Below are 26,809 nucleotides of genomic sequence, written 5' to 3'. Positions count from 1 at the left end.
AAATCTAGCTACTTATCACCCCTAGCTAACTATAAGACCCGATTAAACTTAGTAAAAAACTCTTAGAATAGTACTCTCTACTAGTATAATATATATATCTAGCGTTACGCGTTTACTACTTAGTAAGGATCACTATAGATTAGCTCTAAGTGCGTAAGTAGTTACTTAAAGGTTATACTAGGATTATCCCTATATTATTTAAACTAGGGCGTTATTTAGTAGGTAGCTTTACTACTAAGTTTAGCCTAGATAGTAAATAACTAAGTCTTTAGCGTGTAGTTAGTATAGTCTAGGCTTATCTTATTATAAACTATATCTATCTATACGTCTAGTCCGTCCCTATTACCCTTATAAATAGGCATCTCTAGTAAGATCTTAGTTAGTTTACCTACTTAGCACTTATACTCCTTCTTATTAGCCTAATAGGCTATCTACTACTATAGTAACTAGATAATATTAGGGTTTAGTAGACTAGTAGTTAGTAGTATAGCTACTAATTCTACTATTACGCGCGGAGCGCTTCCTACTACTATTAGTATACCTATTCTATAAGGTAGGCCTACTTATCTAGAGGTAACCCCTACTACTACTATAAGGCTACCTATTAGGTAGCCTAATAATCTTACTACTATAAGGCTGCCTATTAGGCGGCCTAATTATCTTACTACTATAAGGCTACCTATTAGGCAGCCTAATTATCTTACTACTACTACTCTATTATTTATTAATAACTAATTAAATATTAGGAGATTAAGACGTAGGTACGTAAGTTAACTCCTTTCTTATAGTAATAATTAGTCGTAGTAAGCTAGTCTTATAATAGTAGGATTAAAGTACTAATCTAAGTAAGTATATAGGCGGAGAATCGGCGCTTTAAGCCTAATACTTTAACTATAGGATCTATCTAAGGATGTAAATAGTTAGAGACTATAATAGTATAGTAGTATTAGTCCTACTACCTTATATATATAGTATAGAATAAAGATATTACTTATCTTTATAGAATACTACTAATATTAACTATTATTACTTCTTTTCATTTATTACCTACTAGGTAATATACCTATAAGGGCTAGGCCTAAATTATCTAATTATAACTATTAAATTCTCTACTAGAAAGAAATAGTAAAAAAGGTATAGATTCTCTCTCTCTCTCTTAAAAGAGGTTAGAGGACTATAGTTTATATAGCTACTAGACTATTAGGGTCTTAGACCCTTATCTCTTATAGTCTTTAACTCTAGAGGGACGTTAAACTAAATAAATAAATAAATAAATAGACGTTCTAGGACCTTTAGGGGTTCTTATCTTATAGAGAAGTAAGACCTCGCAGTGATTTAAGCTCGAGAGGCCTTTAGTGGGAGCAATGAAGTTGTTTATCGCAGATTTCAGAACCTTTTTACATCCGGAGTAATATTACACTAGAACAAGTACCCTCTCTCCCTTGTCATGTCGGCCACCCACGACCTCAAAGCCCCGAAATCCCGACAGGAATGTCTTCTCTCCGTCTCTCCAATAAGCAGTATGCTGGTCTTCTCTTCCCCCTCTTCGACCGTTTTCCACTCAGTGGCTTTGATTGAGACTGGCGTCACGTCAGCGCCGCACATGAGCGCCTCGCGGATCTGGTTGATGCAGTGGTCGATGTGAACGCGCTCGAACCCAGGCTGTATCTCGTGCGAGTGCGTCTTTCCGTGCGTGGCTTCGCCGCCGCCCGTGCCGTCGGTCTGGTAAAAGTTGACGTCGTCGACATGCTTGCGCAGCATGTTGAGACAGTGTAGGTTGTGCAGGACGTCGACGCCAGCGTATCTCTTCCCCTCTTTATCCTCCATGCCGGCAGCGTGCGGGAGGCCTGTGATTGGGTAGACGTGCGGGTCGTCGCCCTTGGAGCTGTCGTGCATGCCATTGATGGTGTCGGCCTCAGTGTCGGTGAGAGCAAAGTAGCGAGGTGAGGTCAAGTCGTTCCAGGCCTTGTCGCGCTCTTCCGAAGGCGGACCTACGAAGCGGGATGCCTCGGGGTCCTTGATGCCGTAAAGAGTTCCGTTCTCGTACATGCGGAAGGGGTATTCGAAACGGCGCTCTGTCGGCTCGAAGATGTGCGAGGGAATAGAAGGGAAGTCGGTGGGTGCCCGCAACCCATTTAATGATGGCTTGGAGTGGAAGACATTCCTCCTGTCAAAGAATTGGGCGACGTTGGTGAGTGCCAGGACGGCCGTGGCTATCTGCCATGGCCGCTGTGGTTTTTTCCTCGGGGAAGGGACTGGGCGGGCATCCTCCAAGTCGTTACGGCTCGACCTGAAGTCTTGTTCTTGCTTGGAAAATGCTGCCTCGGTCTCTGCCACGGGCAGAAGTCGGTAGGCCGAGTTAGAGGTGTTTTCGGGCATGCTTGAGGGAGGAGAAAGAAGACGTGGCTCTGAGAATGAGGGACTTGGGAAGCTACAGAACATGGAAGTGCCACGGGCGGAAACTTTGTCAAGAAGCTGCTGTTCCTGAATGCCCGGACCGGACCTGGAATAGAGAGACCGAACATCGATGGAGAAATTAGGCCTTCCCCCGCAAACGAACACGAGACTGTCTTATCAGATCATCGTTGCCAGCAACTGGAATGGCCCAGGAGATCCACTGTTAACGTTACAGAAACGCTGGAAATCAAACACCGACCTGCCAGTTCGAATCAAGGTCCCGAAAAATTCGGGCTTGGCGCCGTCATGACTCGGCCTTGGCACCTCGCATCAGTCGCCTGTTGGAATCGGACAGCCGGCTAGTTATCTGATTCGGGTATCGTTATCTGATCATTACCGCAGTCAGATTCTTATTTCAAGCTTCAACTTAAGCATGTCTCGCCTAGCTACCCTGTCGCCGTCACCGTCATCGGAGGAGACCCTCTGAATGGCGGCTGGAAGTTTCCGTTTCCAGGACTCACGGATGCATCTGCACGCAGGTATATCAGGCCATGATCTTTCGCCATCAGGTCGAGCCATTGCGCTCTCAGTTCCTCTCAACAGTCTCGCAAGAACCCCGCCGTCTCAAGATCCAAGATGAAGTTCGAGCTTTCTCTCGTTGCCGCCCTCGGTACGCCTCCGCTCCCCATGGCATCAGACCGTTTTTGCTTACACATTATCAGCCACCGGCGTTATGGCTGCCCCCGTTGCTGACGGTCCCATGTAAGTCATGGCCTTTCAGAGCCGACCGCCGTTCTGGTGCTAATCTGGTCAGCTGCTACGGCGGTGGCACCTCGTGCGTCACTGGTAGCCAGGAGAAGCGCGACGGCCCCATCTACATCGACCCCAAGGTCGAGAAGCGCGACGGCCCCATCTACATCGACCCTGAGGTTGAGAAGCGCGACGGCCCCATCTACATCGACCCTGAGGTTGAGAAGCGCGACGGCCCCATCTACATCGACCCTGAGGTCGAGAAGCGTGACGGCCCCATCTACATTGACCCCAAGGTTGAGAAGCGCGATGGCCCCATCAACATCGACACCACCACCAACGAGAAGCGTGACGGTCCCATTTGCATTGGCGGCGGCACCTCGTGTGTCACTGGCAAGGCTAAGCGCGATGGCCCCATCTACATTGACCCCGAGGTCGAGAAGCGTGATGGTCCCATCTGCCTTGGCGGTGGCACCTCGTGCGTCACTGGCAACTAAACGTGCCACCGGCGAGAGCACTGGCACCAGCAGCCGTCGTGGCGCAGCGTGGCGATTTCTGGCTGTTCTAAGAGGTCACTTAAGAAATTTTCGAGGGTGCATGGATGGCTTATAGTATTAGACTATGCTTTAACATCTAATAGCATGACTAGAGCTAAAGACTTAACGGGACTTTCCTTAGTCTATAGTAATTATATGGAGGCACCTTTAATAATATTAGAATTCTATATAACTTCTTAGTAAAACCCTTAGATCTAATTCCTTATATATATATACTACTTAGCTCTTTAGTAAAGAAGTTATATCTATCTTATAGCTACGTATTATAAGCTATATATTATATCTATATCTTACCTTTAAACTAAAAGACTATTTTATTATTACTTTATATTATTTAGCCTAATATCTATCTTAAGTCTAAAACTATAAGAGATAAAGATATCTATCCTATATATATTATATCTATCGCGATAGCTAAATAGGCCTAGTTATATAGCTAGGCTATACGCTAGTAATATAAGCGTACTATAACTACACCTTTACGTAAGTACCTAATAAGCTAAAGCATATAATAACTAAGCTACGTAAACTAGCTAAGCTATATAATTTATTTATTTATTTATCTATTTAGTTTAACGTCCCTCTAGAGTTAAAGACTATAAGAGATAAGGGTCTAAGACCCTAATAGTCTAGTAGCTATATAAACTATAGTCCTCTAACCTCTTTAAAGAGAGAGAGAGAATCTATACCTCTTTAGCTTTTTCTTTATAGTAGAGAATTTAATGATTATAATTAGATAATTTAGGCTAAACCCTTATAGGTATATTACCTAGTAGGTAATATATAAAAGGAGAAAGGAGTAACTATAGTTAATAAAAGAGATAAAAAGAGAAAAGGAGAAGAGTAGTCTAGGGGGGTCTTCTATAGGTCTCTTTAGCCTACTAGTATACCATTCAGTATATAGAGTATATAAAGGACTAGAAGGGGGCTAGGGGGGTTTTTATAATATAAAAGAAATAGTAAGGAGAGTAGTAGATAACTTCTTTTAGGGAAGAGAGAGAGAGAAGAGAGGTTTTTTAAAAGAGAGGGGGTTAAGGGGAACGTCTATAGGGGCAGGAAAGACGGGAATGTAGTGCCTCTACCCTTAGGTATTAGCTAGTAATAAATAGGCCATTTTTAATAGCCTTATTTACCTTAGATTTAGTTAAAAAACTAAGAGAAATAGAATATAAGATTTAGCACTATAGGGAGTTAAATTAAGCGTAAATAATAATAATGTATTTAGTATAGATATTAGATAAAACCTTAGTTTATAAGGTTTCGTCTCTTAAGGGCTTTTATATATCTTTACTAATACGTATAGCCCTCTTTAGGTCCTAGTTAGAGTCTACTAGGTCCCGCCTTAGGTTAGAGTCTACTAGGCCCCTCCTTAGTTATAGTATTATACTATCCCCCCCTCTAAAAGGGCTATCCTTAGACTGTTAATAAGTAGCTATCTTAGGGGTACTAAGTAGCGTAGAGTAGCTAGGTAGTAGTATTATTTATTATTCTATTATGTTATCCGGCCTAAGAGTATAGTTATGCTATTAGGCGCGTTCTAGCCTATAATTAGTATTATTATAGCCCTAAGCATCGTTACGTAGTAATAGGGTCTCTTTATTAAGTCTATAGAGTTATCTACTTTATTATTAGCCTTATAGCTTATATCTAAGCGCCTAGGTATTAGCTTATAGGTACGGAGTTAGTAGCTAGCAGCGTATAAATAGGGTTACTTATCTTACCTAACCCCTATCTTTTCTATCTATTACCTTTATAAGTTATTAGCCTTACGACTTTTACTATAGCCCCCCCCCTATCTTATGTATAATGAAGTTCGTAGCTACCTAGTTTATTTCTAACCTTAGCTACTATTAGATTACCCTACTTATACGCGCTATATTTACTACTAGTCTAGAGTGCTACTAGGTAACCCTTTAGCTCCTATTACGAAGCTATAGATCTCTCCTTATAAGTGTAAGGCACCTAGCGGCTCTCCTAGGGGTAATACTAGCGTGTTATTATCTAGTAGTTATAAGCTGTAGGCTTACTTATAGTAAGTTATTAGGGCTAATTTCCTAAATAGTTATAGCTAATTATTCTAGGGACCCTTTAATTATTTAGGCCTAGGTCTACATATTATTTATTAGTTATAAGGCGCTAATAGGTAGGAGTAGTAAGTATGTATACTATACTACTATAGCTAATTAGTATAAATAGGTATGCTATTTAGGTGCTACTTAGGTATATATAAGGTAGTAGGGCCGATACTACTATACTAACTAACCTAAAAAGGTATAGTAAGTAAGATAGTAGCTATCTCGCTTAGTTAGTCTATATATTAGGGTAGTAGCATGATACTATCTCCCCCTTAGAGGAACGCGTCCTTATGTTTAACCTATTTAGCTATAAAGTAGACGCGAGTTAGCGCTAATAGGGAACTAGTCCACTAACGCGTAGGCACTAGGCTAGTTAGGGGATAAGGCTAACTAGTAGGTAGCGTAATAAAGGCTATAATAGCTATAGGAATATAGTATATACGTATAGTAGTAAAAGCGCGGTATATACTAGGGCGTATAGATCATATAAGTATACTACTTACTAATATACATACCCCTAAGTAATAACCTAAATTTAGCTTATACCTATAAGAGCGGTTTAACTAGGACTTAAACTAATAACCTCTAGGTAGGTATAAATCTTACTTACTCTATAAGGTAGTAGGGCCGATACTACTATACTAACCGACCTAAAAAGGTATAGTAAGTAAGATAGTAGCTATCTTACTTAGTCGGTCTATATATTAGGGTAGTAGCATAATAGTATGTTACTAATAGGTTATTAGTAGATTAATAAGCATTTTTACTACGTAGTTAACATTACGCTAGAGGAGCACGAGTACTTAATTAACTATACCTACTATACTATAGTATATAATAAGTTAGAGTCTTATTACTAGACCTAGTCTTAGACTTAGGTATCTTATTTATCTCCCCTCCTTATAGCTACTAGTAGTATAGCTACTACTCCCCTACTAGTAGCCTATTCTAAGGCTAAGCTAGATCATGCTTATAGGCTTTTAGATAAGGATACATACGATACTACTACTCTAGCTTAGTAAGACATGTTTATACGTCCCTTAGCTATATAGTTTAGCTACTTAAATATACTAGAGCGTATAGCTTAGAACTATACTAAGACTATAGGTAATAGTGTAAAGAGTAAGGGGGTTATACTAGTAGAGTTAGGTTATTATTACTAGGTAAGTTACCGCGCTACGTAGGAGTATTAGAAGGTAAGTTATTACTGTTTATACCCCTATTTAGGTACCTATTAGCTAACCTATAGTAGAACGCCGGCGGCCTCTTTAGCCCTAATAAGCCTACTAATATTATTATAAATAAGGAGTTAGAGTAGTTATAGCTATCGCGTATATATATTATACCTACCTATTATAATACCCTTTATTATAGTAGCTAAGCTAGGCTTTCTCTTCTATAGGATCTATTTATACTAGTTAGGTATTCCTATTATCCCTAGTTCCTATATAGATTCTAGTTAGTAGAGTTATTAGGTCCTTTTTAATACCCTTATAGTAATTAAGGTCTTTTATAGGTATAGTTAGTAGAGGTAGTCTACTTATATTAGGCTAAGTCTATAGGATAGTTTCTAAGATATGCTTATTCCTATCTAGCACTTATTCTTACCTATTACTCCCTATAATCCTTCCTATACTCCTATTTAACTTAATATATCTATGTTATTACCTAAGCTACTACTTAAGTTATCTCTCTATTTCTATAGGGTGTTATTAGGGCCTATTAGGGCCCTAAGAGGGCCCCCTACTACTACTATTACTCCTTTAGGTTTATTTCTAGACCCTAGGGGTCATCCTCATCCTTACTTTATAGGGCCTACTAGGGCTAGCCTATTAGTTACCTCTTTAGGGGCTATCTACTTATGTTTAGCTAGGTTTTTTAAAACGTTATAGTTAGACTTATATGTATCTATTATTTCTTAGTAGTTATCTAGGCCGTCCTCATACATCTATTTATTAAATTCATTCCTATAGCCTACCTACTTAACGTAGTACTATACCCCTCTAGGAGTAAGCTTATAGTCTATATATAAGGTAGTAGGGCCGATACTACTATACTAACCGACCTAAAAAGGCATAGTAAGCGAGATAGTAGCTATCTTACTTAGTTAGTCTATATATTAGGGTAGTAGCATAATACTATAATAGTTTCTACTTCCTAGTACTTATTACCCTCGTCGTTAATCTTAGTAGGGTAGGGTTTAGCATCTATTAGGCCCTAATAGGGTTCTAGTAGGGAGATATAGAATGTTAGGTAGATCCTTACTATGCTTAGTAGGAGGTCTAGTTTATATATTAGCCTACCGTATCATTTAATAATAGGGAAAGGGCCTAGATAGTAGGCATCTAACTTCTTTATTAGTTATTTAGTACGAATATTCTTTAATAAAAGAAGCACTCTTTCTCCTATATTAAATTATTTATCTAATTAGTAATAGTTAGTATACTTAGCCTAGAGTACTTAGGCGCGCTCTATGCGCTCCTTAGCCTTATTACGTGTTTTAGTTAGCTAGTAGAGGTAGCTCTCTACCTACTAAGCTTACTTAGAGTCTATTAGCACTATAATATTAGGGTCTATAGTAACCCCTTTATTATTAATTAGGCGCCCTATAGTAGCCCTATTAGTCCCCTCCCTATCTAGGATATAGTATCTAGCACACTATTAGGGAGATTAGGTACCTAGCTATAGGCTAGGTATATTAGAGCGAACTTAGTTATTAAGTAGACTTTACTATTATAGGTAAAGGCCGCCTTATATAGGTATAAGGCCTAGTCTAATTATTTATAGTTAATATATATATATATAAGTATACCTCTAGCTCCTAGTTTTAGTACTTAGTCTACCTATTAGTCTATAGGTAGAATACTATACTTAACTTTTAGAAGATTCTTAAGTAGTAGTAGAATGCGCTCTAGTAGGTACTTATAAAGAGGCTACCCTAGTCTAAGATAATATTAATTAGGTACCTAGTTACTATAATAACCTTATACTAGATAAGAGTATCTAAGCTATCTATGCTTATAGTTATTTATATAGGGAAATACTACGTATATTTCATAAACCTATCTACTAGGACTAGGATAGTATTATATTTACGTCCTAATAGGTCCTAGGAGGCTAGAAGGTCTATAATAAAATCTATTATAAAGTGTTACTAGGGCATTATAGGTCTTTAGACTAGTTTAGGGAGCCTATATAGCTTATACCACCGTAGCTTATTTTACTAGTAGGTATTATAGTCTTCTATATACGCGGTTACGTCTTTAGCTAGTATTAGCTACTAGTTTTTATAGCTAATAACCTCTATTATATATTTAACGCTAAAGTATCCGCCTACTAGGTTATTATAATTCTATATAAAGATCTTACTATATAGTAGGGTACTATTAGGTACCTATACTTTACTATTCCGGTAGATAAGACCTTAGGGGTCTATAGAATACCCCTCTCTAGTACTATCTACCCCTATTACGCTATCTATATAGACCTCCTAAGATAGAGGGTCCTCTCTCTAGCTATCTAGAAGTAGCTAGAGGAGGGACTTAGGGGGGTTAGTATATACTATTTCACTAAGAGTAGCTACTACTACCTCTTAGTAAGGTATTAGACTTAGTACTAAGCTAATACTAGTAAGTAAGGATACTATAAGGGGGTATTACTTATATTATTAGACTTATTTTAAGGGTAGCGTTACTAGTACCTTAGCTTTAAGTAGGTACTATAACACGTCTACCTAGCCGGTAACTAGGGGTATAGTAGTACCTAGTAACTCCTTAAGGTCTTTTACTTAGAGCTTCTATTATAGAGTAGGTAATAGTACATCTAATACTAGCTATTTATCTACTTCTTTAAAGCCCCTTATATAGTTAGGGTAGTAGGATAAACTATTAGTAGGGTTACTTAAGCTAGGTTTATAGCTAATCTTAAAGTTAAATTCTACTAATAACTCTATATACCTAGCCTACCTTATAGTTAGGTATTTAGTATCTATAAAAGAGTAGAGGTTATTATAATCTATAAGGACTTACGTTAGGGTAGGTATATATACTAGGTAGTACTACTATATCTTAAAGCACTCTATAATTATAAGTAATTCTTTATTATAGGTGTTATAGCACACCTCTATAGTAATAGATTTACGTGAGTAGTAGGTAATTAGATACTAATAGGGGGCCCTATTACTACTAATAGCTAGCTATAGAAGTATTCCTATATATATATAGTTAGATATATCCATAATTAGGGTTAGTAGGCGCTTTAGATTATAGTACTATAGTAGAGGACCTTCTAGGAAGGCTACTTATAGCTACTTAAAGGCCATCTAGGTAGCCTCTAGCTAATACTAGGGTTAGTACTACCTTATAGGTCCCTTTCTAGTCTTTTTCTTCTTTACTTCTACGGTATCTAATAAGGTACCTACTAGGACCTAACTAGCCTCCTATAGGAGTTTATATAGGGGTTAGGTTAGTATAGAGTAGTTCTAGATAAACTAGTAGTAGAAGTTAGTAAAGCCTAGGAATACTTATATATCCTTATAGCTTTACGGCTCTAGCTATTCTTTAATAGTCTAGACCCTCTTAGTATCTATTTAGATGCTATTAGGGGTGATTATAAACCCTAGGAACTTAACGTGTTTTATATAGAATGCGTACTTTAAGATTTTAGTATATAGTCTCTATTACTATAGCTATTATAAGATTTATTTTACGTATTATATATGGTCTACTTCATTTTAGGAGTATATAAGAATGTTATCTAGGTAGATAATATAGATAGAGTCTAGGAGCCTAGCTATAGCTTAATAGATATATACTTAGAAAGATATAGGAGTATTAGCTAGCCTAAAAGGTATAACTAGATACTTATAGTAGCTATACCGCGTCTTAAAGGCTGTCTTCTACTTATCTCCTACCTTAATCTAGAGCCTATAGTAGGTATTATAGAGGTCTAACTTTATATATATAGTAGCCCCTAATATGCGGTCTATTAGCTCCCTAATAAGGGGTAAGGGGTAGTAGTTCTTAATAGTAACCTTATTAAGTCCCTAGTAGTCTATGTAAAGGTATAGGGTCCTATTAGCCTTAGGTATAAAGAGGATTAGGGCCTATATAGGTAACTTACTTAGTCTAATCTCTCTAAGGTATAGCACCTTTTCTAGGTACTCTCTAAGGATACTTAATTCTCTCTTAGATAGGTTATATATAGGTAACTATAGTAGCATTCTACCATCCTTAAGATTAATTATGTGGTTATATACTAAGTTCTAGGCTAATATACTAGTAAGATTACTATTAAAGACATTATTAAATTTAGTATATTACTCTAGGAGGCCCTAGGTTAAGCTCCTACTAGTACCTATATAGGCTACTAGGTATAGAGTATAACTACCTTAATTAGGGTAACTAGTAGTTATAGGTAATTATATACCCTATAGGGTCCTAATAGGACCTAGGTAGCTAACCTACTAAGGTTATTATACTATAGACCTATAGGTCTAGGCACTATAGATATATCCCTTAGGGCTAACCTCCTTTCTTAATTCCTCTAATAATACTTATTTAATTATAGGTTCATAGTTAGGGTTAGCCTAGGAGAAAGATAGACTATATTCTTAGAAGTACTTAAAATAGTATTTAGCTTTATTAATCTAGCCTAGGCTAAGGATAAGTTTAAATACTATATCTTAGCTTTCCTAGAATAGCTAGGGGCCTATAGCTTAGCTTTAACCTTAATTATCTTATATAGTTATAATAAACTAGTAGGCTTATCCTAGGATAAGAGGAGACCTATTAGCTAAGGTAGCATTTAGGTAGTAACTAGGTAGCTCTTAGGTAGGGATAAGGCCCTTATCTAAGGCTACTAACCTCTAAATTAGGTTTAGGGTAGCACTATTATTAATAAGAGCTATTAGGGAGTGCGTCCTAGTAACTATATTATAGATAATATAAATTACTAGTAAATTATATATTACTTAATGGTCTCTTTATTATTCCTCCTACCCTAGTTACTAAGATGCTTTTAGGTACGTAACTAGGGCACGCCTTTTTCTAACTTCTTATTAGCTAGTAGTAGTTAGTCCCTTTTTAGCTAGGGATTACTACCCTTTTAGTACTAGTTACTAGTCTAATAGTTCTTTAGCCTATTCCTAAGGTAGGTTACCTTATTAGCTATACTCCTAGATAGGGGGCCCTAGTATTTCTTTTTAGGTCTTAGCCCCTAAGGGTGTACTAAACCGGAGTTAAACTAGCCCTATTTAGGCGCCCCTTTAGGGTTACTCCTTTAGGAGGACTACCCTAGGAGCTCTTCTACTTTCTTAACCTTAGTAAATATATTATACTTAGTCTTTATCTAGCTCTTAGCACTTATCTTAGTTAATTTAGTATATAAGAGTAGGTATACCTATAAAAACTAGTATGTAATATAGTACTCCTTATTAATAATCTTAAACTTAAGGCGTTATTCCTTAGCCTCTAGTATAGACTATAGACTTTTAAACTCTTACCCCTTCCCCTAAGTCATATTAAAGAACTTTATATACATTTTAAACCTCTATATATTAGGGTCCTAGATCTAATCTATAATGAATATATAGAAGTCTTTAAAGTAAACTAGGGGGTCTATTTTTAAGTTAAGGGCGTTAAATACCTTATCATATAGGTTTACCTTACTAATAGCTAGCCCCTAGGTAGCCTATTATAACTAGCACCCTAAATCTTTAGAAGTGCTATATATTTTAAAACGTATTATTTAGGGCCTAGAATTAGGAGTTAATATCCTTTACCTCTAAGCTTATAAGCTTAGGTATAGGGGCCTTAATAAGAGAGCTAAGGGGATTATAGTATAGAACTTATAATTTAGGTTATAAGTTAGCCCTAACTAGGGTTATAGCAGGTAGCCCTAAGAGACTCCATTTAATCTCCTAGAGTCTCTAAACTTATTAGTGGACATTAATAAGTTCTTCTATATTTATAGAGTCTAGTATTACTAAGAGTGCCGTAATGTTATTATTAATAGTTATAATATGTAGATTTAGCGCTAGCATAACTAAGAGCTAGCTATTACTATTATTTAGGGACTATACTTTAACATGAGCATCTTTATTAACCTAGGGAGGAACTATTCTTAGGTTAATAGCCTCTTAGCCTCTAACTAGTAGCTTTATGGCTAGTATACTAGCCTCTAGGTTAACACTTCCTAAATAAGTTATAGGAGCTATTTTTAAATTTAACTAGCCGTGGTAATTAAAGGTTTTAAATGTAAGATTTAGCACCGTAGGGGGGTAAATTAAGTAGTAATAATAATGTATTTAAAGTAGATATTAGATAAAACCTTAGTTTATAAGGTTTCGTCTATGAAGGGCTTTTTATATGTCCTTACTTATACGTACGGCCCTATTCGGGTCCTAGTTAGTAGCTACTAGGCCCCACCTTAATCCCTAATCTCTAGTAGGGTCCGTAGGCGTTAGTATTACACTTAACCTAGTAGCTAAATAGAGCTTTACATAATAATAAGAAAGTTTAATTCTTATTTATTTTTAATAGCATAGTTAAAGTAGTAATTTACGTAGTAATAAGAGGGTCTTAGTCTCATTTCAGTTCTAGTATAATAATATATAGAAGATAGTAGAGTATATAGCATCTTCTATATTTACTATAATTAAGAGAATTCACTTAACTTCTTTTTCCTACTTAACTTTAATTAATTTCTTTTAATTTTATATACGTCTAACTAAGTAGACAGCCTTTATACCTTAGCCTATAAATTAGCCGCTTAACGATTCGTGATAGATATAGAAGATTATTCTAGGTATTATCCCCGTCCTACTTTTCATCACCTAAGGGAGGTGTTAGAATACCTAAACTAGGCATACTATATATCTAGCCCTAGCCTTACATACGACCGTCTATTATTTAAGAAGGCAAAATACGGGCCGTAGCCTAGTCTCTCTAAAAGAGAAGATAAGAGGCCTATGAATACGCCTATAAATTAATTCATTAATTATAAGAAAGGAACTACTAATAAGTAAATAAATACTATTACACGCCTAATTTTAGAATTAGAGACTTAGTCTATATAAAAAAGACTAGTTATATAACTAACTAACTAAACCTAAAGTTAGATTCTCCTAATACTAGACCGTTTAAAATTATTAGGATAAAAGGATACTTATATAAATTAGAACTCCTAAAAAGTATGAGAGTTATAAACCTTTTCTACGCTAACCATCTATGTAAAGCAGCTATAGACCTATTACTAGAATAAAAGTACATAGAAATAGAACCTAAAATTATTAATGACTAATAGGAATGGGAAGTTAACTTTATTCATGTAAGTTAAGTCACTTATAGAGTTTTAAGGTATTAAGTTTAATAGGTAGGATATAATTAAGATAATAAATAGTATATAGTAAGTTCTTTCATTAGGGCTCCCTAAAAAATAGAGGACTTCCATACTACTAATCCTTCTACACCTAGACTACTAAAAAATCTAGAGAAATAGAAAAAGGCCTTTCTCTAGTAAGAATTATAGGAAGGAATATATTCTAAAAATTAACCTGCCTATCCTCTAGTAAAAAGAATCCTCTAATGCTATAGTAAATAATCTTTTTTCACATGAACTAATATTTCTAAATCCTATACTCCTATACCCTATTTTAATTTATTTCTTTTTTATTACTTAATTTAAATTATCCCTCCTTATTATTATTATTATTATCCCCTCCTACCCCTACTCTACTCCCTACTCTTCTTGCTCTTCTTTAGCTAGAGGAGAAGGTGCTAACTTCTTAAATTTAGGCCGCATTACATCTTCTAAGTAACTCTATAGGTAACTATTAACCTAGTTATTCACTATATAATGAAGAGTAAGATACTAACTAGGCTATATCTCATCCTTATACCTTTTATAGTAATTAGGTAGATAAGTACCTATAAGATTACTTATAGTATAGTTAAGGTTACTAGTACCCTAGGTATAGTTTACGTAATAACCTTAAAGGAAACCTAGTAATTTATAATAACCATAGAAAATATAAGTAGAGAGGTTATCCTAATACTTAGTATAACCTATAGGCTAATTAATACCTATATATTAGATTAAATAAGCATTACGTAAGGATACATAAGACTCTATAGACATAAAATTAAACTAATCCTTAGAAACTAAGATGATAGTATAATAGGCTAGGTCACTAAGGCCTAATATATATATTATATATTAGTTAGCCTCTATAGCTCTAAGTGACTTCTACTAACTTATTAGCTATCATATAAGTAAATATAAGAAGTATTACATACTTTAGCTAGTTTTCTAAAGAACTTATATAGAATGAAAGCTACTAACTTATTAATAGTATCTACCTTAGGATCCTAATCTAAAGGTTCCGCTAGGGATTTAGTAGTTAAGGTAGTAAGATAAATAATACTACTATTATTACTTTTATATAAAGGTACATCTAGTAGTTCTATAATATAATAACTACTAGAATGTATATGTAAGGGTAGAGTAGGTGAAGCTACCTATTATCCACTAATTATAGAAGAACTAGCTTATACTAAGCTAATATTAACGCTTATATAAGGATTTATAGGTAGAATAGTAATATATATTAGCTCTTAGGAGCCTAATACTATACCTATATAGGTTAGCTTTACTTCATGATCTTAGGACTTAGAATACATAAATAATTAGCTAATTATGCATAACATATTATATAGTAGGCCTAAGTAGCCTTAGCCTCCTCTTAAGGCATCATATTCTCTTATAGGTGCATGGAGTAATAAGGTTAATAAGGTACTATTACGTGATAGTTAGTTAAATAGATCTTAGCTAATTATTATTTTAATAACATAAAAACTCACTATTATGGTTTTACTTAGATAAGAGATGGTTTAGTAATAAGGTAATAGAGAAGAGATAATATAGTAATCTAAGGGTTAGGTAAAGAAAGTTAGTTACACCTTAAACTTAATAATAAGATATACCTAATAGTTCTATACCTTACACCCTTACTAAGATAGCGCTAGTTAGTTATCTACATAAGTATCTTCTATATAATGAGCTAACTTAGGCTTCCTATTAGGGGGGGAATATCATAATAGCTACTAGGCTATATAACCTAAGGCTATATAATAAGTTTAGCTAGGCTATATACTAGTAATATAAAAGCACTACTACTATACTATTACATAATTATTTAATAAGCTAGCTAAGCCGCGTAAGCTAACTAAGCTATATAAACTAGCTAAGCTAATAGATAATATATACTCCCTTAAGCTAGTAGCTAAATAGAGCTTCATATAATGATAAAAAAGTTTAATTCTTATTTATTTTTAATAGCATAGTTAAAGTAGTAATTCATATAGTAATAATAGGGTCTTAGTCTTATTTTAGTTCTAGTATAAATATATATAGAAGATAGTAGAGTATATAGCATCTTCTATATTTACTATAATTAAGAGAATTCACTTAACTTCTTTTTCCTACTTAACTTTAATTAATTTCTTTTAATTTCACACACGTCCGACTAAGTAGATAGCCTTCATGCCTTAGCCTATAAATTAGCTGCTTAACGATTCGTAATAGTAAGAGGGGGGTTTTTATTCTCTTTAAAAAGAGAATTAAGGGAATCCCTTAGTTTTCTAGGAGAAAACTTAGGGGGGAGAGATAGGGTATTAAGATTAACACGCCGATTTAATAAGGGGTTAATTTACCTCTTTACCACCCCCTTAGGGGTAGTAGAAGGGGAGATATCTACCTTTTCTCCTTATTTAAACCCCTTAGAATTTATAGTAGCCTATAAATAACTAGGGGGCTTCCTAGGAGACTCTCCTATAGTGGCTACCCCCTTAGAAGCCTTTAGGGGGGCCCTTCCTTACTTTATATAGTCCCTAAAGACTTCTAGAAGGTCTAAAAGACGCCCTTCTTCCTCTCTATTTTTAGAGAGGTTAATGGCTTTTCTTATTAGATCTCTAGCCCATAGGAGAGCCTCCTAAGGGGTACTATAGCTAGGGGGTGCTAGGGGGTTCCGGGGTACTAGTTCTCCTAGGAGAAATAGTAGAAGAGGTAGAGATAGGCTCTTCTTCTTACCTAATAAGTACTACCCTACTAGGGGTACTTTTAGGGGAAGTAGAGGGCTCTCTAGGTTATTTCTTAGCCCTTACCACCTATTAGGGGGTAGGGGTAGTTAGGGAGGGGTTAAGGTCCATAGTATCATTTCTTTCTTTAGGAGGATCCCTTAAAATAAGGGGTTCTCCTAATTTATAAGGGTTTTAAAGCGGTAACCTATTAGGGGGTATTCTAGGGGGTTAGATTTAGGTAGCTAGGATTAGGGGTAGGAGTTCTAGTTTATATTTCTTTATAAAAGAAATAAAAACCTACTTCCTAGAGAGAATAAGGCTATTTTTAGCCCCTTCTAGTAGGGTTTTTTCTTAGTATTCGAAGATAAAGGATATATCCTAGTCCTCTATGTTTTTTAACCCCTAAAATTAGAGAATAGCCTAATAGGTAGTCTAGGGGTAGTATTTTTCGTTTAAGGGTTTTTTCTTTCGGATTATTTTAGGAGACTAGGGGGTGTTCTTAGTGTATAAAAACTATAGGCTTATAGTATAGGCTTAGGTGGTTTAAATAGTATAGCTTTTATTTAAATATCTCATCTTAGTATTAAGATATTTATAAGTAGAGGTGTAGTGTACTTAGACTTTATTTAGGCTAGGGGTGCTTAGAGAGCTTTAGGAAAAAGGTAGGAGGTCTAGGGGGGTTTCTTAGAGCTCGTCTAATTTTACTAAAGTAGGGCCGAATCTTAGTAGGTAGGAAAAAATTTTCGGAGTAGGGATAGTAGGAGAAAAAGCATATTTTTACCCCTTACTAGGTAGTAATAAGTGCTAGTAGTATTATAAGGGTATAAACCGGTGCTTTAGGACCTACTAAGAAAGATGCTATAAAAAGTTTTATAATAGGGTAAGAGTTTATAGAGGTGTAAAGATTTTTATGTAAAGATTTTTAGTCGTATATAATTTAATCTTAAAAAGGTAGACTAGGCTAAGTTTAGCTCCTAGTTAATTAATTTAGTAGAGAATAGTCCTATACTAGACTCTACTAATTTAATACGCCTAGAGTAAAAGGTTAGTACTATGGATATACTAAATTAAGACCCCTTAGTTATAAGGGAACTTAACTTATTAGTAGAAGAGCTTAGTAAATTAATTACTACTTCTACTAATAACAGCATTCCTAAGCTATCTAATAAGATTATTTCTAAACCTTAGTAGGACGAGTCTCTTACTAAGTTAAAGAGGGGTTATAGGACTAGTAAAAACTAAGTTTTATACTCTAATCCTTAGAGTATAAAGGCCTATCTAGTTACTAAAAATAAGTACTTTTTAGCTATTAAAAATACTAAAAGGGAATATTAGTACTAGTTCCTTTTAAATACGGACCCTAAGCTAGTATTTAAAGTAATGAAGTATACTAAGGATAGTAGAGTAGATTTTATACCACGTATAAAGTCTATATTAGGAGAATTAGCTAATTCTTTTAACGAAAAATGCTCTACTTTTAGGGAGGCTTTATTCCCTTAGCCCCCTACTACTCTACCTATTATATAGGATAAGTATATCCCTAATAATAGCTAGAAGTGGCCTAAATTAGACTCTAAGGAACTAGAACTAGCTTACTCTACATAAATAAAGGGTAAAACACCTAGACCTAATGCTATAAATTAAGACATTATTATAGCTGCCTATAAGGCTAGTCCTATTACCCTTTTTAGAGTATTTAGCCTACTATTTAATAGTGGCTATCACCCTAAAGCGTAGAGATAAGTAATAGGCGTAATTTTAAAGAAACCTAATAAACTAGACTATACTAGTCCTAAGTCTTATAGGGTGATATCTTCATTAAATTACCTTAGAAAAATAAATGAGAGAATTATAGCTAAACGATTAGGCTATCTTACTAAAACTACCTACTTACTAGACCCTAGTTAAGTAGGTAGTAGACTTAAAAAATTAGCTATAGATGCCGCCCTACTATTATAGTGACGCGCTAAAAGTATTAGCGATTCCGGATTTTTGCCGGTTACTTAGCTAAAATACAGCACCCATACTACTTAATAACTAGCTACCTAGGACCTTTATAGTGGTCTTAATTAGTGTTTTAAGTGTAAAAATAGTGTGTCTTTTAAGTTTTTTATTTTTTTTACTAATCTAATACCTCGTGTGCTACCCCTTAGCCTTAATAAGTGCCTCTACCTGTTTTAGCATACTCTCTACTAACGCATTAAGATAATACTATGGAATATCATTCTAGGCAGTCTATAGTGCCTTACCTTATTCCTCTCTAATATAATCTTTCCCCCCCTTAAGAGTTAGGAGGTCTAGTCTATTGTTTAGTATAATAGATTTAAGGTAAAACTAGAGGTGCTTAATCGGATTCATGTCTAGTAAATAGGGTAGCTAATTAATTATTAGTCTAGCGTAGTCTTTAAACTACTACTTAACCTTTTTAGCTTCCTGTATAAATTCTATGCCTAGTTCCTATAGAGTAGGGATTATTTCATTAAGTACCTAGATGTAAGAGTTAGTAGAGTAGCTATTCTTCTTAGCCTCTAGGTCACGCTCCATAACTACTAAATTACTATAACTAAGTGTACTAGAAAACGTAGCCTAGACTATAATAGATATATCCTTTCCTTTATTATATATATCTACTATATCCTTATCCTATTTCTAGTCTAGCGTATGGAAAACCTATACCTATATACCGCCCTTACCTCTTTTAGTAGAGTACTCATTACTCTAGATGATTTATTACTATTACTTAATTATCTAATGCCTACGCGCCTTAGCCTAAGTAAGATGAATAGCCGTATAAGTTAGTATTAATATGGGACGCTTTACCGCGTGCTATTTTATAATCCTATACCGCTTTAAGATACGGTAGTAGGTGGTCTTTAAAATTAGGAAGCCATATTATTCTAATAGTTATAGGTAGGTGTCCTAGGGGTAGAGTCATACTTCATAAATGATAATACATTTATTATGAGATGTAGTTACCTTAGGCTAACCGGCATATGCCTAAGATATACTAGTATAGTTAGGAGTTATATTCTTTAAGGTGTATTAAATAGTTAAATCTAGGATGTATAGCTTATATGTAATTATTATAGGTTTCTTACCTAAGAAGTGCGCTAAAATAATAAGTGCCCTTTAGGTTAAAGAGAGACCCTTCTTAGGCTACTTATTACTAAAGATTAGTCTTAAAGGATTACGTAGTGCTATAATTATGGTGAAGTAAAGGTGGTAGGTATACGTAACGCGAGTTTCGCGTGTCGCGTTATAGGGAATTCTCACTAATACTTTTAGCCTAGAACTATATCTAATATAGTAGAAGAGAATAAGCTGTCTAATAGAATTACCTCTACACTGTTTTTTAATATAAAAGGTGCTTTTAACCACGTCATTAAAAATAATCTTTTACTATTATTAAAGAAGAAAGGACTCCTACTATCTCTTATTAGCTAGGTATCTAGCTTCCTAAATAATAGGCTATTAAGACTATCATTTAATGGATAAATAGAGGAGTTTATGGATATAGAGACTAGGATCCCATAAGGAAGTCCTATATCTCCTATACTTTTTCTTATATATATCTCTAAGTTATTTCCCTCTTAGGCAGTAAAGTTTCTCTCTTATATAGATGATATTAGTCTATCTATATCGTCTACTAGTATAAAGAAGAATCTTAAAATACTAGAGAGAGAAGCTAAACTCCTATATGAGTTAGGTGCTATAAAGGATATAAAATTTAATCTATCTAAGACATAATTAACACACTTTACTAGCTAGAATAAGGCTAAAAATAATACTATTAAGCTCCTAGACTCTAGGATTATAAAGCCGAAAGAGACCGTCCGCTAGTTAGGAGTCCACTTTAATAATAAGCTAAAATATAAATAACATGTTAATGTTTTAGCTTCTAAAGTAAGGAACGCCTTATTTCAGCTTAATAGACTTACTACTATTAATTTAGGCCTAGGTCCCCATGCTATAAGGTAGTTATATATAACTTACGTTATTAGTATGATGGACTACGGCTACTAATTATGGTATAAGTCTAAAGGAATAGACTATCTATTAAAAACTCTAAAATTAATCTAGAATCTAGCTTTACGAAAAATTCTAGGAGTTTTTAAGACTAGTCCTATTAAAGCTATAGAAATAGAGGCAGGACTCCTTCCTACTAAGGGTAGACTAAATGCTACTATTAAAAAGTATGCCTTTAGGGTCTTAAAACCCCCATGGAACCACCCCATCCCTAGAGAATTAAGTAGAATTAATTCTATAGAGAATAAACTAAGGAGACTTACCTAATTAGAGTATATATATAATAGTATTAGTATAGGGGATAGACAACGTCTAGAACCTATTAAATACTATTATTTTCTACCGTAGGATAAGGCCCTCCTATTCTCTTATAGGATTAGTTCTCTTAGTAAATAGGATGCGCTATTAGAGCACCTAAACCTTAATAGCTAAAGGAAGGGACCTAATACTACTTATATCTATACTAATGCCTCTAGTCTATCTAGTAGGAAAGGTATAGATGTAGGCTTAGTAGTATTACCTAGTAACCTATTAAATAGTAGGTCTAAATCCCTAAATGTAGGGTGTTCTAACCTAGTATATAGTAGAGAACTAGAAGGTATTACTAGGGCGTTTAAAGATGCTAGTAGAACTATAAAAAATGGTCATATATACTATATATACGCAGATAACTAGGCTGCTATATATAGGATTATAAATCCTTCTAATAACCTAGGATAGTCCTAGTAAATAAGGGCTATAGAAGCTACTATTTTAGTAGCTTCTAAAGGTACATCTATAGCACTAGAATAGGTGCCGAGCTATATGGATATATACGGTAATAAATTAGCTAACTCCTTAGCTAAGGAGGTAACTAATAAAGAGCCTAAGAATTACCTAAAAGCACTAGTAGTAATAGGAATAGATATAAAGGCTACTATAGCTTAGGACTAGCAGTCTATTATCGATAAGGTAAAAGCTAAATCTAATAATAACTCCTCCTCTTATAGCACCTTTATAGCTAAACCTAGCTATAAGCTTAAGGTGCCTATAGGTATACCTAGACCTATAGCGTTAGCTTTTATTAGTTAAAAATAGGATATAGATACTTTAAATCCTATCTACTACGCATTAATAGGTCTCCTACTAGTACGTATAGGTATAGTAGTCCTAAAGAAACCCCTTTACACCTCCTACTATCCTATAGGGAGTATAAAGAATAAAGAAAATGGCTATCTAAGGATATCCTCTTACTAAGCATGAAAAACCTCTTTAAAAATTTAGAAACTATAAAGGCCACTCTAGCCTTTATATAAAATACTTAAATAGCTACTAAATAGTAGTATATAGAGAGAGAACCTACTACGTAGTAGGGTTAAGGAGTTATAGGGATATATATATATATATCTTTATATATTCGACTCCCCTACCTGTAAAACATACCTATTTCCTTTATTATCTTACACTCGTTTACTATTTACTTATTTCTACCTATATTACTAATTTAGTAATTTTACTATAAGGGCTTAGCCCGAAATATCTAATCATAACCATTAAAAACACCCTTAGAGAGAAATGCTATATGTATATATACTAGTCTAATATAGTCTAAACCTACTAGACGGTATTATATATTAGCTAATCATGTACTATTAGGATAGCTATCCTCATCTCTTATAGTCTTAGACTTAAGAGGGACGTTAAACTAAATAAATAAATAAATAAGTATTTCTATCTCTTTTAATCTTAGACTTAAGAGGCATATTAAACTAAACTAATTAATAAAATACTCTAAGAAGTAATAGAGATTAAATAACTTATAAATAGAAATTTAAATTTTTATTTATATATTAGGAAATATAGTAGATTAATGTACATAAATTTTTAAGATATTCCTTAATAGATAATTAAATCTTAAATACTGTTAACATTTAAAGGATAAGCCTAAATTGTTAAATGCATTTAATGAGCCTAGAAACTTTATACATCTATAAGAAACCCGCTAGAACTATCTAAGATTGATTACTATTCTTGCTACGAGCTCAAGCAATGAGCATGCGACGAGGGTCCTCAATGTACTCCTTGATCTTCACCAAGAAAGTGACGGCCTCCCTGCCGTCGAGGAGACGGTGGTCATATGTGAGAGCCAAGTACATCATAGGGCGGATTTCCACCTTGCCGTTGACCGCGACTGGCCGCTGCTTGATAGCGTGCAGGCCGAGGACAGCTACAAGTGAATCCCGTTAGATTCGCAGAATTTATGAATACAGACTCAGGGGACACTAACCGGTCTGAGGCAGGTTGATGATGGGAGTGCCGTACAGAGAACCAAAGACGCCACCCTAGAGTAAAGTCAGTTGGATACGCTCGGAGACTAGATCACTTAACGTACATTGCTGATGGTGAAAGTGCCGCCAGCCATGTCCTCGAGAGTGAGCTTGCCGTCGCGAGCCTTTTTGCCCAATTCCGCAATCTCCTTCTCAATGCCGACCATGTCCCTTGTCTCCGCATTGCGCACAACGGGAGTGACGAGACCCTTCTCAGTCGCCACAGCGACGCTGATGTCAACGTAGTCGCGGTACACGATGGTGTCTCCGCCATTGGGACCCTCGATCGAGGCGTTGACCGCGGGCACGTCCCTCATGGCCAAAACGCAAGCCTGAGAGAATGCACTCATGAAGCCGAGCTTGACGCCCTTCTTGTCGAGCACCTCATCCTTGTAGAGCTTCCTGAACTCCATCAAAGAGGACATGTCGACTTCGTTGAAGGTGGTCAACGAGGCGGCAGTGTTTTGCGACTGCTTCAAGCGCTCAGCGATGCGGAGACGCATGCGGTTCATCTTGACCTGTGAAAAAAAAAAAAAAGATCAGCATGCAACGGGCTCTGGAACGAGTTTCCCGAAGCTCCATGTCTCTGAACTTACTCGACGCTCGCCGCGGGAGCCGTAGGGAGACTCGGTCTTGGACTCGTCCTTGGGGGGAGCAGGGTTTGACTCCTGAGGCGCGGGCTTGGGCTTGGATTCTTGCGCCGGGGGCTCTGGCTTCTTGGTCGCCTCAGCGGGCTTTGACCTTTCTTGCTTGCTCTCCTCCGCATTCTTGCCCTGATCCGCAGGCGCAGGCTCCTTGGGCTCCTCCTTTGCCTTTTCCTCCTTGGGTGGCGCGCCACCAGCCTCGAGCTTAAGCAAGTCCTGTCCTACGGTAACAGTGTCCTCCTCATTGACAAGCAGCTCGGCAATGGTTCCAGCCTCGGGCGCGTTCACGGACACATCGATCTTGTCCGTCTCAATGGTCGCGATTTCCTCGTCAGCCTCGACGTAGTCGCCGACCTTCTTGTTGAACTGCTTCAAGGTACCCTCGGTAATGGACTCGGCCATCTCGGGCACCTTGACAATCTGCGAGGCATAGGTGCGGTACTGGGGGAAAAGGGCCAGCGGCAGACGATGCGAGCGGCGAGGGTAGGTGACGGCAAACTTGGCCGAGGTAGCGAGGACGCGGCGGATCATGGTGAAGAAGGACAAGGCTTTTTTCTTTAGGCAAACTGCGCAGCAACTTGGCCGATGGCGGGGTCAGAGGAGACAGGCTGAGCGCAAGATGACGATTTGAGCGGATCCAAAGCTACCCCAATAGCCGAAGCGGTCAGGATGGGAGATGTCGGAGGGGGAGGAAGGGGGGGAGAGGGGTGAGGAGGGGAAAGTTGAAGAAGCAGAGGCTCAAGTTGACACCTGCGGCGTCGTGAAGACAGTGACGGCAGCAGACCCGCTCGTTTGTGCTCAAGGGCCTGTCAGCGCCGAACGATTTCCAGCGCAAATAATGTAATTGCCGGTTCTACCCGATGGCAGGAGGTGCGGCACCGGCCACAAGAAATAAGGCCGGCCGAAACTGCGTGGATTTATGTCGGGCCGGCTACTCCAATGGGCTGGCACTGGCTGCCCTTCGGAGCGCGGACCACGCGGGACGGCCAAGGACATGGCTAATCATTGGAGCCCCAACATCAGCAGCTCCAGCTTCATCGCCATCATCACCACTCCCCATCTCCGCGATTCGGCCGTTCCCCAGCTCCGTCTCGCTCAAGCACAATGGCTTCGAAATCTGCTGTTTGGTTCGCAATGCGCCTCGCGCTCCCCGCCATGTCTGCTGACACGCCATCAGCTCCCTCTACCGCCGCTCCTTGAAGCTTTCCCTCAGCTGGGCGGTGCATCGGCACCTCTGGAGAGGACAGGCCCTCTACATTCGCTCTTTGTTTGAAGACAAGAAAAACGTGACGGATCCGCGACTAGTCAAAGTGAAATACCCCCGCTTGTGCCCGCACAGCTTCCCTGACCATTTGTTGCTAGGACTTGCTCAAGGAAACCGAGGACCTGCTCGAACATTGGAAGCACCCGGATCCATACGTCCCACCCACGGCGCCTGGCGGTGAGCCTGTCAGCACTGGATACTATTGCTCACACTCACGTTCTGTAGGCTCCAAATACGAACGCAATCTCCCTGCTCCAATCCTGGATCGTAAGCTGTTCGACCCTTCGATCTGGATGCGCGCGCTCATCAGACAACAGCTCCCCCGAAAATGGAACTATGAGAAGCGTGGAGTCCAAGGATAGACATGACGACAAAGACAAGAGGCTAAGGATGCTTCGAACGGTAGTGGTTGAGCGGTAGACAGTGAGTGCATGAAAGCAATTCAGCAGCATTTTGGGCAGCATTCCATGACGCCGAGGCGACACGTTAGATTTTGGCAAGACAAGCCCGACCGACCGTTACAGGCAGCCCTCAATGTAGATTCCACAAAATCCACCACGTTTCCACAGTGGATACTACCCCGGATTGCTCAAACCCAGCTTCTCAGCTGTTCTGACGCGTCATTTTGGCGCCCGAAGTGCACTTTTCGTCCGATGACTTGATCCTTTTCGGTGGAATCAGCACATTGCCAATGAAAGTGCTGGCCCCAAAGTCTTCCCAAGTCCCCATGTTTGCGCCGCGGCGAAAACCCGGGGTTGTCCGCATCAAGCTGAGACCACTCATTATAAATCGAAGAATTGGGTGAAGTGTTAACTCGTAATATTCCATCCGGAACCGTGGATGTAATGTACAGCAAACTGCCCTATTGCAGTCCTCAAAGCCGTAGCCGTGAAACCCAGAACCCATGCCGAAACCCCATAGTCATAAGAAACCACCGTACCCGCGCCTGAGAAAGCAGATCAGAACGTGATGGAAAGCGCTTAAAGTTCCTGGCTGGGACCGCCCTTGCCGGGCTTGGCCGTCTTCTTGGGCAGCAGGTCTGGAAACAGTCAGCACGGAGAATGGCGGAATGAAGGGCCGGAAAGGACGTACTCTGGTGGATGTTGGGCAAAACACCACCCTGGGCGATGGTGACGTGGCCGAGAAGCTTGTTCAACTCCTCGTCGTTGCGGATGGCAAGCTGAAGGTGACGGGGAATGATGCGGGTCTTCTTGTTGTCGCGGGCAGCGTTGCCAGCCAGCTCGAGAATTTCAGCAGCCAGGTACTCGAGGACGGCAGCAAGGTAGACGGGAGCACCTGAAACTCAAGTCAGATTTGAAACCAGCGACGAGAGAAAGGACGGAACACGTACCGGCACCGACACGCTGGGCGTAGTTGCCCTTCCTCAAGAGACGGTGGACACGGCCAACGGGGAACGCGAGACCGGCCTTGGAGGAGCGCCTGGGAGAGAAAAGAGTCAGAAGAGGGCGACGATGGAAACGCGTCGAGTGACGACTTACGATTGCGCGGACTTAGAGCTGGCCTTGCCGCCGGACTTGCCAGTCATTTTTGCGGTTGGAAAATTGAAGATTGGGGTTTGTGGGGTAAGTGAGGAAGAGTGGAGCGGTAGGCTGGCGATGGAGACGCGACGGAAGCGGGTTGAGTGGTGAGAGACGGGTGGGAGAGAAAAGGATGTGGATGGGGTGGCGGGCGCGGTCAGGCCTTATATGATG

The 26,809-nt window shown here is 37.8% G+C and overlaps 5 protein-coding genes across 5 annotated transcripts; 2 read left to right on the top strand and 3 right to left on the bottom strand.

Annotated features, from left to right (window-relative positions):
• Window positions 1–1,219: 1,219 nt before the first annotated feature.
• Window positions 1,220–2,765, bottom strand: IWZ02DRAFT_450373 (uncharacterized protein). Its single transcript, XM_066767465.1, has one exon. It carries the CDS (start codon window positions 2,440–2,442, stop codon window positions 1,420–1,422), a length of 1,023 nt encoding a protein of 340 aa, XP_066622938.1. The 5' UTR covers window positions 2,443–2,765; the 3' UTR covers window positions 1,220–1,419.
• Window positions 2,766–3,118: 353 nt separating this feature from the next.
• IWZ02DRAFT_450370 (uncharacterized protein) lies at window positions 3,119–3,940 on the top strand. Its single transcript, XM_066767464.1, has 2 exons — window positions 3,119–3,159; window positions 3,212–3,940. Exons 1-2 carry the CDS (start codon window positions 3,131–3,133, stop codon window positions 3,642–3,644), a joined length of 462 nt encoding a protein of 153 aa, XP_066622937.1. The 5' UTR covers window positions 3,119–3,130; the 3' UTR covers window positions 3,645–3,940.
• Window positions 3,941–22,692: 18,752 nt separating this feature from the next.
• IWZ02DRAFT_450367 (dihydrolipoyllysine-residue succinyltransferase) lies at window positions 22,693–24,684 on the bottom strand. The gene is made up of 4 exons (XM_066767463.1): window positions 23,786–24,684; window positions 23,255–23,707; window positions 23,150–23,204; window positions 22,693–23,089 (listed from the first exon to the last, which is right to left on the bottom strand). The coding sequence occupies exons 1-4, from the start codon at window positions 24,362–24,364 to the stop codon at window positions 22,905–22,907; spliced, it is 1,272 nt and encodes a 423-aa protein (XP_066622936.1). The 5' UTR covers window positions 24,365–24,684; the 3' UTR covers window positions 22,693–22,904.
• A 114-nt stretch (window positions 24,685–24,798) lies between these two features.
• Window positions 24,799–25,893, top strand: IWZ02DRAFT_450361 (uncharacterized protein). The gene is made up of 5 exons (XM_066767462.1): window positions 24,799–24,960; window positions 25,011–25,143; window positions 25,196–25,274; window positions 25,323–25,364; window positions 25,415–25,893. The coding sequence occupies exons 1-5, from the start codon at window positions 24,938–24,940 to the stop codon at window positions 25,435–25,437; spliced, it is 300 nt and encodes a 99-aa protein (XP_066622935.1). The 5' UTR covers window positions 24,799–24,937; the 3' UTR covers window positions 25,438–25,893.
• On the bottom strand, window positions 25,894–26,769 carry IWZ02DRAFT_450352 (histone H2A). Its single transcript, XM_066767461.1, has 4 exons — window positions 26,597–26,769; window positions 26,449–26,537; window positions 26,190–26,393; window positions 25,894–26,136 (listed from the first exon to the last, which is right to left on the bottom strand). Exons 1-4 carry the CDS (start codon window positions 26,641–26,643, stop codon window positions 26,078–26,080), a joined length of 399 nt encoding a protein of 132 aa, XP_066622934.1. The 5' UTR covers window positions 26,644–26,769; the 3' UTR covers window positions 25,894–26,077.
• Between the last annotated feature and the right edge of the window lie 40 nt (window positions 26,770–26,809).

Source organism: Phyllosticta citriasiana (assembly GCF_038021145.1).
Source record: "Phyllosticta citriasiana strain CBS 120426 chromosome Unknown IWZ02scaffold_6, whole genome shotgun sequence".
Classification (NCBI taxonomy): Eukaryota; Fungi; Ascomycota; class Dothideomycetes; order Botryosphaeriales; family Phyllostictaceae; genus Phyllosticta; species Phyllosticta citriasiana.
The sequence above is the reverse complement of the archived record's forward strand: the minus strand, read 5'-3'. Positions and strand labels throughout refer to the sequence as shown.